General features: G+C 36.4%; 1 protein-coding gene across 6 annotated transcripts in view; it reads right to left on the bottom strand.

The window, feature by feature from the left end:
- Nucleotides 1–1,102: 1,102 nt before the first annotated feature.
- CENPC (centromere protein C) overlaps nucleotides 1,103–16,593 on the bottom strand; it is an 82,092-nt gene continuing 66,601 nt past the window's right edge. For 2 of the 6 annotated variants that reach the window (XM_045473876.1, XM_045473877.1), the window contains 5 exons: nucleotides 12,938–13,066; nucleotides 10,699–10,794; nucleotides 8,880–9,034; nucleotides 2,471–2,561; nucleotides 1,103–1,317 (listed from right to left, as the gene is read on the bottom strand). In XM_045473876.1, the coding sequence (XP_045329832.1) occupies nucleotides 1,247–1,317; nucleotides 2,471–2,561; nucleotides 8,880–9,034; nucleotides 10,699–10,794; nucleotides 12,938–13,066 (542 nt within the window). In that variant the 3' untranslated portion in view covers nucleotides 1,103–1,246. Of the gene's footprint in view, nucleotides 1,318–2,470; nucleotides 2,562–8,879; nucleotides 9,035–9,103; nucleotides 10,598–10,698; nucleotides 10,795–12,917; nucleotides 13,067–16,593 lie in introns of those variants that run through there. The other 4 variants (XM_045473878.1, XR_006711427.1, XR_006711428.1 and 1 more) reach the window with 4 other exon arrangements.

Below are 16,593 nucleotides of genomic sequence, written 5' to 3'. Positions count from 1 at the left end.
CCTGTGTCCAGCTTTCTTGCTAAACAAGAAAGAACTTTAGACTTAGAGTCTACAACAACTCTTGACCTGGGAAAGCAAGTATACCAGTTTCTCTAGTGATAAAAAGTTTATTCATTTACTAAACTCTGCAACTTTGTATGGAGACACTGAGAAGTTCATAGACAATGCCCTACCAGCTTCAAATGAAAAAGTAATACATTTGCATTGATCTTTCAAAATAAGAGCAACATTTAAAACATACTGTTCAATTATAATGATGACAAATGAAACTCAGATTTTCAGGTTAATAGGAGAATACTTAAAATGACTACAGAAATACTGCTAGCAATTTGTTTTTGACACTTAACCATTTTATCCCCTAAATCTCTTTAGTTTCCTACATATTTTCAGTGCATCTGGTAAGAAGAAAGCCTGAGTTATTTTTTAAATAATCTTTCACACTTGTACTTTTTTAATGATTTTTTTAATATTTATGAGAGAGAGAGAGAGAGAGAAAGTGGGGGAGGGACATGGAATCCAAAGCAGGTTGCTTGCTCTGCAGAGCTGGACACAGAGCTCGAATTCATGAACTGTGAGATCATGACCTGAGCTGAAGTCAGACTCTTACCCAACTTAGCCATCCAGGCACCCCCTGACTATCCTTTTAATAGAAAGAGGAATTCTAAGCAGAAACATTATTGTGAAACCTACAGAATTCAGAGAGAACATGGCCCTGCCAACATTCTGATTTCAGATTTCTAGCCTACAGAATTGAGGAAATACATTTTTGTTTTTAAGCCACCAGTTTGTACTATTTTCTTACAAAGCCTTAGGAAAGTAATTCAGATGTACTAGTGATATATATCCACAGTTCCTATTACTGGATTCGTTACTTAACACTAACATTTGGAAAAGATTTTTAAATGAATGAATATATTAATCAAATATCTTCTAAAATAGGTATGTCCTATATTTCACCATGAGAGCAGTGATTTTGGTATTCTTTTCATGTTATTAAAATACTATGAGTGTGGGTATCAATACAGGCCTATGGGGTACATTTGTGGAAAAAGTTGAAGACACATGGGAGTTTGAAATGTTTATCAAATAAAAGAACACAAAATTGAATAAAACTTTTATTTTAAAACATCACAAATAATTACAAAGATAAATGTCTCAACTGCACAAACTGTTTTATACATATATGTGTATATGTGTGTACACACACACACACACACACACACATATTTAAACTTTGCTTCATCTTTCATCTTTTTATCTGAGTAAAAAGAAGAATACTTTCCTCATTCAGGAGATTTTTGATGTTGTAATAATTACCTAGAAGTAAAGCAGTAAGAAAAAAAAACAGTTATTTCCACAGAAATCATTTCCTTTTGATTAAATGTTTAGCTATCACTAAGGCAGTTAAAAAGTATATACTACCAATTTTTTTTTGAAGATAAATTCATCTAAAGTAAGTCTTATTTAATTCCATGAACTAAAAAAATCCAAGAGTTAACCATCACCTGTAATCCAGATAAGGTTTGAAAAAGTGAAAATTTTACATCATTCTGATCATTCTAAATGCAAAGATGAATCAAACAAGGGTGAAGGAAGAGGAAATTTTTCTCTGAATTCAACTGTTATTAGTTCATTGAAACTGCTGTAGATTCCCCTAAACCAGATATATGCATATAAAAGTAATTATAAAAGGTAAAACAGAATCTCAAAGTTTAAAAAGAGCAAATGCTTCTCTTAATTATAAATAACAACAGAAGTAAAATACAGAATAGCCACACATATAAGGTAGGTTTATAGCAGTGAGTACAATACTGTAACACACTGTGACTTTCTATATATTAGAAGTTGATACATATTAGGATTAACTGAGTTATAATAAATAAAGTGTTCACAACAGTGCTGGTACATACTAAAGACTGTATAAACACTGCTACTATTACTGTCTCCTTTCATTAGAACGTAAGCTCCATGAGGACAGGGATTTTTCCCTATTTGGTTCACTTATGTATCCCATTCTTAAGAGCAATGTTTGAGAGACTTTCAGTCACCTTCATTGAATGATGAATAAACAAAAGAACAAATTAAAAGTCCTCTTTCCAAAGGCTTGTGCTCTTCAACAGCTAATGAAACACACTATTCTGTATGCTTAAAATAACCTACTAAAAATTGTTTGACTACATAATGTCTTATAGATAATACAAGAGAAATAATTTTCCTCCTACATTGGACACAACATATCTTCTAACTAAATATTTTTACCTTTAGTAACAAACAACTCCTGTTCAATTTTCAGGTAACCAAATACTAACATACTTACCTAATGATAAAATTAAAATATGTATCAAACTTCTTTGGCATCAGTCACACAACAGTTTCATTTTGACCACTGTGGCTTCCATTTGCATGGTGCTCATGAGCAACTATATAAATATTTAACTATATGAAAGAAAATGTATTTAATTATTCTTACCTGAAGGAACATAGAATGAATCCCCAGTTGTTATTATATAAGGTGTTTCATGTAAGGTACATAAAAGGTCACCAAAGTTAACATAAAAAACCTGTAAAATTAAAAATTAAAATTTCATTTCAAATTGAACCACCACAACTCACTCACTGTAATGAAACTTAAAGGAAACATTTCCTTTAAGAATAAGCAGAAAAATGGCCCTCCAAAGATGTCCACACTCTCATCTTCAGAACTTGTTTTGTTACATGGCAAAAGGGACCTTGAGATGGGGAGATAAATAAGCCTGGATTATCTAGTTGGGCCCATTCTAATCACACAAACCTCTTAAAAGTGGAGAACTACTTCTGCTGGAAGCAGAAGAGAGATGAAGGAGAGGAAAAGGCAGAGAAATTCAAAGCATGTTAAAGACACAGACTGCTGGCACTGAAGATAAGAGGGCCATGAGCCAAGAAATAGAAGCTACTTCTAGAAGCTAAGAATGACATTCTGATCAAGAGCCAGCAAGGAAATGGGAGCCTCAGTCCTACAACCATGTGGAACTGATTTCTGCCAACAACCTGAACGAACCTGAAAGCAAATTCATCCTAAGAGCCTCCAGAAAAGAATACAGGGCTCCCAACATCTTAATTCCAGCCTTGTGATACTCTAAACGGAATACTCAGCCAAGCTCACCAAAATTCTAACCTATAGGGGCGCCCAGGTGGCTCAGTTGGTTGAGCTTCCGACTCTTAATCTTGGCTCAGATTATGGTCTCACAGTTTGTGGGTTTGAGCCCCATGTCTGGCTCTGCACTGTCAGCACAGAGCCTGCTTAGGATTTTCTCCCCTGTTCTCTCTCTCAAAATAAATAAACATTTAAAAATAGAAGAATTCTAACCTATATAACTATGAGATAATAAATGGGTGTTGTTTTAAGCCACTGGAACTATACTAATTTGTTAAAACAGCAATAGAAAATTAACATGGGAAGAAATTTCTTTTGTTCTTATTTTTTACCAGCTTATGAAAATTCAGAACCACTGTAAATAAGATCACTTTAGTATACTAGAAAAACAGCTAGGTTTTATATACACCTCGTTGAAGGTTACATGCTCGGGACGTGTAATTCAAACTGACAAACCAAAGAGAGAGCAAAACAAACCAAACAAATGATACATTTAAATAAGTATCAACATTAAGAAAGTAAAAGGATAAAACCAACTCTCAGTCGTACAGGCTTCCATATTCAAACATGGCAATTTTTATATTTATGTGTACGTAGCATCCTGGCAATGATCTGTTTTTTGTCAACTAAAACAACATAAAGCCTTCAAACACTGAGATTCAGATTTTGAGATTTAGCAATGAAAAACATTCTGAGAATTATTCCTCCTCTTCTTCCTCCTTTTTTTTCTTAACTCTTTGTAAAATGAGCCTAAAATACCAGAAAAACAGCAGCTAGCACTTATTTAGCACTTACTCCTTGCCAGCCACTGTTCTGAGCACTTAATTTATATTCATTTAATGTATGTACTTACCAGTAAGACAGGTACTATTTTAATAGCTTTATACAAATGAAGAAATAGAGGCAACAGAGGGGTGTAATTTTCCAAGTTCACAATGTAAATGGCAGAGCTGAGTTTGAACTCAGGCACTTTGATTCCAGAATGCATGCTCTTAATATGATATACTAACTCCCTAAATGGGAAAAAAGCTCTTGTAATGGTTCCAAAGGTACTTTTATAATTTAATTAAAAAATTTTTTTATTACATCTAAAAAAATTTGTCCCAATTTAAAAAACAAAAGGCAACAAACATACTACCCAGAACGTCAAGCATATATTTCTAGGTGTTTTTTTTTTTTTTTTTCTTACCTATTCAGTTTGGCTCTCTAAGCACAACTCCTCATTTCTGTCAACATTTTAGTAAGAAGGCTTTTGAAATACACAAAAATAGAATGTTGAACTACCATGAGTATCTAACACCAACAACCTTCCCTGTTCAGTCTCTTTACTTCCCCCATTCCATATTATTTTGCAATAATACCCCAGCATCATAAACCCATCTATAAATATTTCAGCGTGTACTAAAAAATCAAGGTGCTTTTTTATTTTATGTATTTTTTAAAGTCTTGTTTATTTTTATTTCAGTAATCCCCACATTCAAAGTAGGGCTCAAACTCACAACCCTGATATTAAGAGTTGCAGCCTCTGCCAACTAAGCCAGCCAGGTACACCTCAAGGTGCTTTTTTAAAAACACGACTACAACAGCATTATCACACCTAAACATGAATATTTAATATCACATACCCAGTCTGTATTAAAATTTCCAATTGTCTCTTAAATGTGTTTTGAAGAGTTTACTTATCCTCTTAAATCACTTAAATCACTATAGTCGCTCTCAATTTGGGGATGATTTCTCAATTTCAGGACACAACAGGCAATATTTGGGAACATTTCTGATTCTTACAACTAGAGAAGTACTACTAGAGTCTATTTGGTAGAGGCCAGGGATGCTTCTAAACATCCCACAATGCACAGAAAGCCCCTACAACAAATAATTATCTGGTCTAAAATGTGAATAGTGCCAGGGTTGAGAAACCCTGATCTACATAGGTTCTACTTGGTTCTTTTTTATTTCTTGCAATGTATTTATTAAAGAAATCGAGCAGCAAAGTTTGTTGTAAAAACCTCTGCACAGCTGAATTTTGCTCATTACACTCCGAGGGGGTCATTTGAAAGGTCAACTATATTCTTTATTTCCTATACTGGTAGTTGGATCTTAAAGTTTTGATCAAATTCAGGTATTTTTGTTGTTGTTAATTTTTTTTTTTTTTAATTTTTTTTTTTTCAACGTTTATTTATTTTTGGGACAGAGAGAGACAGAGCATGAACGGGGGAGGGGCAGAGAGAGAGGGAGACACAGAATCGGAAATCCAGGCTCTGAGCCATCAGCCCAGAGCCCGACGCGGGGCTCGAACTCACGGACCGCGAGATCGTGACCTGGCTGAAGTCGGACGCTTAACCGACTGCGCCACCCAGGCGCCCCTGTTGTTAATTTTTCTTAAGAGGATGGAAGAGACAAGACTATTTCATACATATTGCTGTATTCTTCCATGAGGAGGCACATAATGTCTGGCTGTCTTTTTTTTCAGATGTTAGCAGAGACTGATGCTCCATATCTAGATAGATCCAACAGTTTCTCAGGGGTTGCAAAATGGTAATATTTCATTCTAACACTTCTTCCTCATGTATTAATTGGAATATTTCTAAGAGAACAAATTTTGCCTCATATCTATTTGGTTACATAATAGTACGGTTTATATGAAAAGGGCAGAATAAATGTTTGATTCTTTCCCTTTATTTACCATATTTGTTGTCAAAATGAGTTAGCTTCCTAGAATTCTCCAACAATGGTGAATTAGTTTTTCTTTTTGTAGCTGTCTTTAAAATTCATGAATTTAGATATAACAGATGTGTATCAATTCACTTAAGTTATTTTTATTGATACTCAAGCTTTCACATCTTTGTCCAATGAAAGCATCTTCAAGTTGGATCCTGTGACCTTATGACCCAATTCTAATGGTCTTTGGTAAGTTTGCCCATAGGTATGACCAAAATATTTCAAGCTCAGCCCCAGGCCTGCATTCAGACATTTCTCTAAGGAACTCTGGTTCCCTTAAGTGTGTTGCTCTCACTTTTCTGTTTTTCAGTTCTGGAACATTTATTGTCTAATTTTTCAAATATTTCTACCCTTCATTCATTTGTGCTTTTATCTCTCTTCTATTTTTTTTCTGTTCCCCACATCGCTTCACTTTTATATTTTCCATTTCTTAATCTCTTCTTGTCTTCTGGGAGAGCTCCACAACCAACTCCTATAGTTAATCTGTTAATTCTTCTGTGGTTTGATTTTAACGAATCTACTACTGCTATCATGTCCCTCTCATAGAGAGTCTTTAACATTGAGTCTGAAGGAAAGAGTTAATGCCCTATGCTGGTTCTCCATCTGGTCCCTTTTGTTTCTCAAAAGCATATATTGAAAAGCACGCTTCATGTTTTGGGCACCTGGGTGGCTCCGTTTGTTAGCCAACTCTCAATTTCAGCTCAGGTCATGATCTCACAGCTTGTAAGATCGAGCCCCGCATTGGGCTCTGAGCTGACTGTGCTGAGCCTGCTTGACATTCTCTCCCTCTCTCAAAAATAAATAAACTTGGGGAGCCTGGGTGGCTCAGTAGGTTAAGCGGCCGACTTCGGCTCAGGTAATGATCTCGCGGTCCATGAGTTCGAGCCCTGCGTCGGGCTCTGGGCTGACAGCTCAGAGCCTGGAGCCTGTTTCGGATTCTGTGTCTCCCTCTCTCTGACCCTCCCCCCATTCATGCTCTCTCTCTGTCTCAAAAAATAAATAAACGTTAAAAAAATAAAAATAAAAATAAACTTAAAAAATTAAAAAAAAAAGTGTGCTTCATGTTTAAACAAAAAATGTAAAACTATTCTCCTTGTTATCAAGAAAAAAAAAACTAACTCATTTTCATTAAAAACCGTTAAAGACAATATTTCAAAGAAATAAAAATCAACTATAATAACCTAATAACATGTTATATTTCTACAGTTCCTTCAATTTCATTTTTAAATTCTAGTCACAGTAAAATAGGGAACTCTCTATTTTATAAAAGTTTGCTTAAATATTTATCCTAAAGGTCTTCTTATATGGCTATTCTTTAAAATAATATGTCTAAACTGATATAAAAATACTTAGGAGAGTACATGGAACATCTAAGTGCTATATAACTGCTTAGTATCATACAATGGTTTATCTCATTAGGTCAAAATATAAAATATAACCATTTCTTCCTGCAGCACATTTCAACTGTCTCTAATTTTTGCAATTACTATCAATGTTACAATAAATACCTACATATGTCCAGCTTCCCTAACCTTTAAATTATGTTCTTAGGAAAATATTCTGAAATGAGATTCATAGGTCAAAGAATACAATTATCTTTCCAATAATTTCTACTAGTTCAGTAAATATAAAATATCCACGTTTCTAACGTGGATTCCTTTGAATAGTGGCCAGGTTAAATACTTACAAAACATTCACTACTCAAATTTTCTTTTGTATAATAATGGCATTACAATTTAATGGGTAAGTGCTATTATTTCAATGATAGTATTGCACAATGCTTATCTAATTAATTGTTCTTTAACGATTATACAGGAATTATTACTTCAGTTAAATGCGTTACTTTTACTCCTTTAATAGCACCTGAAGCTCAATAACATTTTAAGATTGGCTTAAAGTATATCTTAAAGTATTTTAAATCTGGGGCACCTAGGTGGCTCAGTTGGTTAAACGTCCAACTTTTGGTTTCGGGTCAGGTCATAATGTCACAGTTTGTGAGTTTGAGCCCTTTATCAGGCTTTGTGCTGACTGCTTGGGATTCTCTGTCTCCCTCTCTCTCTCTCTCTCTGCCCTCCCCCGCTCATGAGCACACACGTGCGCTCTCTCTCTCAAAATAAGTAAATAAATACATTAAAAAAAAATTAAAGCATTTTAAATCTGGATTCTACTTATACTAATGTAATAATGAATTACTCTTTTACTCTCATGTGTAACTTCTTTCCTTGTCTCAAATTGCCCTTCTTTGTTAATACAAATTCAAGGGCCTGCATGTTCTTTCTTTTTTTCCTTCTTGAGTTTACTTCAATTTTGTCAGTAAAAATAATTGTTTTGAACACAATACTCTACTAACCCATGATACCACAAGTTCCTGAAACGCTACTTACTGAAAAATGTGCCTCAGACATAACGTTTTTTAAATGTCAGTAAAATATTACTATTCTTAAAATTTGGTGATTTTCAAATTCTGTAATTTTCAAATCCAAAATGTACAAATATATGTATCTCACATCAGTGGTGTAGAGGTGTGTATCTCCAATAAGAGACAGAGGCAGAGACTGACCCACCTTGCCATCTCATTATAATTTCAGCCAGTAATACTGCCATATACGGTAATACATTATTTAGTACTTACTGAAGTAACTAGCTTCTAGTCCTCCGTCTACTGCTAATTACATGATTCTGAAGAAGACTTTTAAAACCTCATTTTTGCTAAACTACATGATCTGAGAAACGAGATTTAGGCTTAATTTTCACTGGCTTTACTGATTTGTCTGCAAACCTAGATATATTCTAGGATTCTTTTAAGTAAAGAAACGTTGGAATTTTTGAAGTTTGAAGTTACAGTGCTATGTACAGAACAAGTACTTTTAAATAACCATTGGTTGACCAACTCTAAAAAGACTTAATAAAAAAAATTCTCATGCACTATAGTAATTTCATTTCTGAGAAAATAGTGTTTTTAATGCCTCATCAAGTCCAATAAGTGAGAGTTATACCCAAACATAAATATATGGAGAAATACACTTACCAATATATCTGAGCCAACATGCTGTTTTCCCTTTTCTTGATGTGGTCCTAATATCAATTTTCCCATCGAAAAAATGGGTGTATCCAGTGTTTTATATACCTTCAATTCACCATGCTCAACAAAAAACTGATATGTATCTCGTGGCCTTAAAAGATCTAAGGGAAAAACACTACTATAAATATAAAGCAATAGCAATAATAATGATCAATGATAGAACATATACACACATATATACAACAAGAGTTATTTCTAGATATAAACCTCATTTACTCGAGCTAAATAAAATGGTAGAGGTAGAATTTTGTCTGCCTTATAAGCTGTGTGACCAGGCAAGTTATTTCTCACCCTGCCTGCTTCCTTTTCTATAAAATGCGACAACAGTTCATCTATGTTAGAGTTGTGACTATCAAATGAATTAATGTGTATAAGGTATTTAAAACACTGCCTGGCACAAAATAAGCATTAGATAAGCCTTGGATATTAATGATAATAGTGGCAGTATTATTATTATTTCTATTATAGCTCAGAAAACAAAATTAGCTAAGACACAAGGTAGAATTCCATATCTTTAAAAAGGTTAACAAAGCCCACAATTAACAAATGTATCATCATAACAACAGATTTTGTGCTTGCCTGATTATTAAATAGCAAGATTTCTGTCATGTGAAGCAAGAGTTCTAATAGATGCTCAAAAATAACTACCTCACTCTTCAATTTCCCTTTTACTTATAAACCTTGCCAAATATATAGTTAATATATTCTTTATTATCAGCTTGTTTCCTTGGATTTTTGGTAATGTTAGTAATCTCACAGGTTATAGGACATAGAAAATACATAGATGCAAGAAACAGATAAAAAGCAATGAACTCCTGACAAACTCACTACTTTTCGAACCTAAACAGCAAATGTTTTAAGATACTACACTAAACAAAATTTTCTGTACTTCTACCTGTTGCCATATAAACAATCTGATTATAAAAATAACTGTACTACTTAAGATGTCAAATGGAACTTACTTCACAGCCAAAATTTTAAGTGAAAATACCATTACTACCTCTCTGACTTGACCTATTTGTCCTTTGACTTAGGATAAACAGTCCTCAGTACTTACTGGTACTATCAAAACAGTTAAAACATCTAAATATTTCCTGTATGTAAATACTGCCTGGTTGCTAAACAGCTGAGTGTCCCCTACTTGCCCTTCTCGCACTACAGCCCCTCCTTTGGAACCAATCATGGTGTCCCAGGCACTGTACTTTTAATGCCTACTAGGTACAACAGGAGGCTTCTAGGACCCTGTGCTGACCTTAAACTTAAACCTGGCATTTGTGTGGCAGATCAGTGTCCTTGCTAGTCATCATCCTAAAGGTCTGATATCCCAGGTATTATTTTTGGTATGCATGACCCATAAGGCTGTCTAAATCCTGCCCATAGTCCCTGTCTGGTCTCACAGTAAGGGGGTATCCTGGGATCTACCAGCTAAATTGCAACAATTACCCATAAAAAGCCCTTGTCCCCATGTGTCCTCTTGATCAAAGAAGACCTGTACCCTACCGGGGAGGCAACACTCCTAATGATAGCACTTGTAACCCAGAGTATAAATGCATTGTGTTATGTGCCCTCTAGATGTTGTTTGGTATCAATGCTCCTCCAGAGTAGTCTTCACACAGGCTGCTTATTGGAATTAGATACCCTACTGGACTTTGGCTCTGAAACAGCTGGGAAGAAAAAGAAAAAGTAGATAGGCTAGTCATCCAGCCAGCAGTTTGCCCTTACTAGCTGTTAAATTAAGCATTTTCAGTATCATCTCTAATCTTACCCATGAGAATCACCTCTCTTGTTTCTGGGTCCTTTACCCTTGTTGGCTGCAACGGATCTCCCAAAGGTACATTCAGATTTACCATGAATTTATTCTCTGCAAAAGAAATATCATTGAAATAGAAACTAGTTAAATAATTCTTCTCAATTAAAAATAAGTCTAGTATGAAATATAGCTACAAACCAACCACAAAAAAAAATTGCCAGAGGCATAACACTCTCTTCCAATTTTCCTATTTATAAATGACCACTCTGATAAAGAAAAATTCAAAAACCACAATGATTTAGTATGGAAGCAAACATACTAAATTTATTTTTGTAAGCTTGATGTGACAACTCTTGATACTCTTGCGTCATCAAGAAGTTATATGGCATACTGAATATCATCCTTTAAGAGAGCTGAAGTATGTAATACACTTCAGAAAAAAATTTATTGAAATATCTATTTCATTTTATTTGTATTGAAGTAGGCTACAACAGAGTTGAACTCATGACCCTGAGATTAAGACCTGAGTTCAAGAGTCAGATGCTTACTGACTGAGCCACCCAGACACCCCTAAAATATCTATTTTAATCATAGTTTGAGCACAGGAAAGGGCAGTTTCAGTGAAAAGCAATTTACTCATGAGGAAATGCTTTATATTATGCCATTAATGATTTTTTTTTTTTTTTAATTTTTTTTTCAATGTTTATTTATTTTTGGGACAGAGAGAGACAGAGCATGAACGGGGGAGGGGCAGAGAGAGAGGGAGACACAGAATCGGAAACAGGCTCCAGGCTCTGAGCCATCAGCCCAGAGCCTGACGCGGGGCTCGAACTCCCGGACTGCGAGATCGTGACCTGGCTGAAGTCGGACGCTTAACCGACTGCGCCACCCAGGCGCCCCTTAATGATTTTTTTAAAGAACAAAATCAGCGTATTTCCAAAATCTTGTCAAAAGTGGACGGTAAAAAGTAAATTCAAAATAAAAGAAAAACATGGGGCATTGTGTGACTCTTGATCTCAGGGTTGTGGGTTCAAACCCCACATTGAGTGTAGAGAAAGGAAAGGGTAGGGGAGGGGAGGAAAGGAAAGGAAAGGAAAGAAATGAAATGAAATGAAATCAAATCAAATAAAATAAAATAAATACAATATTCCAAAACTCATAGAGTGCAGCAAAAGCAGATGTTAAGAATGAAATTTATGGTTATAAATGCTTGTATTAAGAAAATTTCAAATAAACAACTTCACATTACACCACAAGGAACCAGTAAAAGAAAAGACTTAGCTGAAATTTAGTAAAGGAAGGAAAAAAACAAAAATTAAAAATAAAATAAATATCAGAAGTAAATAAAATAGAGACCAGATTAAACAATTAACATTGAAAGTAATGACAAGTTTTGCATTGATTTCTTATCTGGCCCAATCTTGTGGAGTAGTGTGTTAATATCTATGTATTAAATATTTAATATTTACACTGTAGATTCTCTAGCTTTATTTTATTGTTAATCTTCAGTTTTATACCACTATGGTTGGAAAATATACTTGATATGATTTCAGTCTTCTTAAATTTGCAATATTCGTCATATTTCTTTTTATGTGATTTTAATAGGGGATTCTTCTGTGTGTACTTGAAGAAAATGTGTATTCTATTTTAAATACATCTTTTAGAACCATGTATTCTGAAGTATGCTTCAAGTAAAAAATGTCGTTAAAAAAAAAAACTTTAACGGAGGGTACTCATTTAAAATGAAGCATATCAGAGGGGAGGTGGGAGAGGGGCTGGGTGAAATATGTGAAGGGGATTAAGAGTACACTTATAATGAGCACTGAATAATGATGTATAGAATTGCTGAATCACTATATTGTACACGTGAAACTAATATAATACTATATGTTAACTATACTGGAATTAAATAAAAAACTTAATAGAAAAGAGAGAAGAAAAAAAGTGAATTCACCCTAAAGTATTATATCTAAAGGTTTTAGAAATAAATTTCAAAATTTATAAAGAGCTACTTCTCAGAGCACTACTTATTTTTAATGTTTATTTATTTATTTTGAGAGACAGCACAAGCAGGCAAGTGGCAGAGAGAGCAAGAGAAAGAATCCCAAGCAGATTCTGCATTGTCAGCCTTGAGATCATGACCTGAGCAAAATCAAGAGTCAGAGACTGAACTAACTGAGCCACCCAGTTGCCCCACCAGCATACTATTATTTAAAATAAAATCCAAAAGTTACTTTCAGGAATAAGTTCATACTTCTTTCATCATTATCAAGACAGATCCTTTTCCTATTAACTAATTTGTTGACTTTTCCAATGTTTCCTTTTGCCTTCCTTTTAGATGATACTGTGTCTGGGGACAGTATTCCACCAATCACAAATCCTCCTGGAAGTTAACAACAAAAAAAGGTAATAAAGTATCATACCTGGGAAAGTAAAAATATTAAAAAACATTTAAATATAGCGTTATTTCCTTTCAGACTACCAGAGGATATACTACTATTCCATTTTATAGCTAGTAACTCAAATAACACAAATACCAACCAACCCCACTTATGTTTCTAGTACCCTAAATACAGATGAGCTGATGGAAGATGGGAGAATGATCTCTGTTGCTTGAAATCAACATTCATCAATGGAAGGTTAAAAAACAAACAAAGAGGAGAGGTTCAACATGGCAGAGAAGTAGGGAGACCCAAAGTTCCCTCATCCCTCAAACACAGCAGTGTTGAGGCCAAAGGACTTTGAACTCCAAGAGTCCAGGCTGCAGAGTGACAGAGATTTCTCCAGGGGCCCGGACAACCTGGTGGGCCATAGAGCTACTTTAACAAACAAATCAAAGCACCTGGTACAGGGTCCAAAACAACACTAAAAGTAGGGAGATAAAGCAATCAGAGTCACAACAACAGAGAGCAAGTAACACACTCCAAAAAACACCTCCTGAAGGGCCAGGCCCTGGACAGTGTATGACCCCTCTTTAATATAGTAGTGCTCACAGGTTCAGGACACATAACAAGCTTTTAAAACACATAAGGTACAGAAAACTAGCCAAAATGACAAAACGGAAGAATTTTCCTCAAAAGAAATTCCAGGAAGTAGCAATAGCTAAGGAATTGATCAAAACAGATATAAACAGGGGCGCCTGGGTGGAGCAGTCGGTTAAGCGTCCGACTTCAGCCAGGTCACGATCTCGCGGTCCGTGAGTTCGAGCCCCGCGTCGGGCTCTGGGCTGATGGCTCAGAGCCTGGAGCCTGTTTCCGATTCTGTGTCTCCCTCTCTCTGCCCCTCCCCCGTTCATGCTCTGTCTCTCTCTGTCCCAAAAATAAATAAACGTTGAAAAAAAAAAAATTAAAAAAAAAAACAGATATAAACAATATAACTGAACAAGAATTTAGAATAAGTCATAAGATTAATCGCTGGTCTTGAAAAAAGCATAGAAGACAGCAGAGAATCTACTGCTGCATAGATCAAGTAACTAAAAAATAGTCATGAATTAAAAAATGCTGTAAATGAGGTGCAAAATAAAATAGAGGCGGTGACAGGATTAAAAAGGCAGAAGGGAGAATAAGTAAAATAGAAGATAAAATTATAGAAAAAGATGAAGCTGGAGTTGACTCTAGAAGATGGTGGCGTAGGAGGACACTGGGCTCACCACGTCCTGAGCGCTTAGATTCCACCCACATCTGCCTAAATAACCCAGAAAACTGCCAGAAGACTAGCAGAACAGACTCTCCAGGGCCAAGAGTAGACAAGTGGCCCATGGAAGAGCAGAGAGGCGATGTGCGCTACACGGACTGGTGGGAAGGAGCTGGGGCGGTGGAGGGGCAGCCTGCCTGCCAAGGCAGAGCCCCTGAAGTCTGGCTTGCAAAAGTGGAGGGGCCGGACTGTGTGAGTTCTGACAGCCAGCGGGACTTAACATCTGGAATGTTATAAGCCAACAGCTCTGCTCAGAGAGCAGGAGGATAACAGGACACCGGGAGGGAGAGGTGTTGAGCCCTGGAAGACAGAGCTCAGTTCGGCAGGGAACATCCCTCTCCCATCCCCCAGCCGAAATCCCAAAGGGAACCAGTTCCCCTCACCGAACTTGCTTGCACCGTGCAAACACCCAATGCTGTGCTTCTGTGGATCCATTCTTCCCACGGGTTTGCCTCCCTCCTGGTGCTACAGGGCCCCTCCTGCAGGGGACCACTGATGGCAAAGGGAGCTAAGCCTGCCCCTCCCACCACTGTGCATCTTGTGGATCCACCCCGGCTAATAGACCAGATCCCGTCGAAGCAGCACCACAAGCCTGGCACATGCAAGTAGCCCAGACAGGGGCTACACCACTCCACAGTGAGTCCTACACCTGGGAGAGGAGAAAATAAGGTACACACCAGTCTGATTGTGGCCCCAGCAGTGCGCTGGGGCAGACATCAGGTCTGACTGCGGCCCCACGCACCAACACAAGTTACCTGGACAGTACAGGGGAAGTGCTCTGCAGTTTAGAGCCACCCAAGGGAATACCCAAAATGACGAAACAGAAGACTTTTCCTCAAAAGAAACTCCAGGAAGTAGCAACAGCTAACAAAATGATCAGAAACCATTTAAGCAATACAACAGAAAAGAATTTAGAATAATAGTCATAAAATTAATTGCTGGGCTTGAAAAAAGCATAAAGGACAGCAGAGAATCTATTGCTACAGAGATCAAGGGACTAAGAAATAGTCATGAGGAGCTAAAAAATGCTATAAATGAGGTGCAAAATAAAATGGAGGCGACCACAGCTCGGATTGAAGAGGCAGAGGAGAGAATAGGTGAAGTAGTAGATAAAACGATGGAAAAAGAGGAAGCTGAGAAAAAGAGAGATAAAAAAATTCAGGAGTGTGAGGGGAGAATTAGAGAACTAAGTGATGCAATCAAATGGAACAACATCCATATCATAGGAATTCCAGAAGAAGAAGAGAGAGAAAGGGGCTGAAGGTGTACTTGAACAAATCATAGCTGAGAACTTCCCTGATCAGGGGAAGGAAAAAGGCATTGAAATCCAGGAGGCACAGAGAACTCCCTTCAGACGTGACTTGAATCAATCTTCTGCATGACATACCATAGTGAAACTGGCAAAATACAGGGATAAAGAGAAAATTCTGAAAGCAGCTAGGGATAAACAGGATGTAACTTACAAAGGGAGACCCATAAGACTAGTGGCAGACCTATCTACTGAAACTTGGCAGGCCAGAAAGGAATGGCAGGAAATCTTCAATGTGACGAACAGAAAAAATATTGCAGCCGAGAATCCTTTATCCAGCAAGTCTGTCAGAATAATAGAAGGAGAGATAAAGGTCTTCCCAAACAAACAAAAACTAAAGGAATTCATCACCACTAAACCAGGCCTACAAGAGATCCTAAGGGGGATTCTGTGAGTGAAATGTTGCAAGGACCACAAAGTACCAGAGACATCACTAGAAGCATGAAACCTACAGACATCACAATGACTCTAAACCCATATCTTTCAATAATAACACTGAATGTAAATGGATTCAATGCTCCAACCAAAAGACACAGGGTATCAGAATGGATAAAAACATAAGACCCATATATTTGCTGTCTACAAGAGACTCATTTTAGACCTGAGGACACCTTCAGATTGAAAGTGAGGGGATGGAGAACTATCTACCATGCTACTGGAAGTCAAAAGAAAGCTGGAGTAGCCATACTTATATCAGACAAACTAGACTTTAAAGGCTGTAACAAGAGATGAAGAAGGGCATTATATAATAATCACAGGGTCTATCCAGCAGGAAGAGCTAACAATTATAAATATCTATGCGCTGAATATGGGAGCCTCCAAATATATAAAACAATTAATCACAAACATAAGCAACCTTATTGATAAGAATGTGGTAATTGCAGGGGACTTTAATACTCCACTTACAA

Source organism: Leopardus geoffroyi, chromosome B1, assembly GCF_018350155.1.
Source record: "Leopardus geoffroyi isolate Oge1 chromosome B1, O.geoffroyi_Oge1_pat1.0, whole genome shotgun sequence".
Lineage (NCBI taxonomy): Eukaryota > Metazoa > Chordata > Mammalia > Carnivora > Felidae > Leopardus > Leopardus geoffroyi.
Note: the sequence above shows the minus strand (reverse complement) of the source record. Positions and strands in the feature narration are given on the sequence as shown.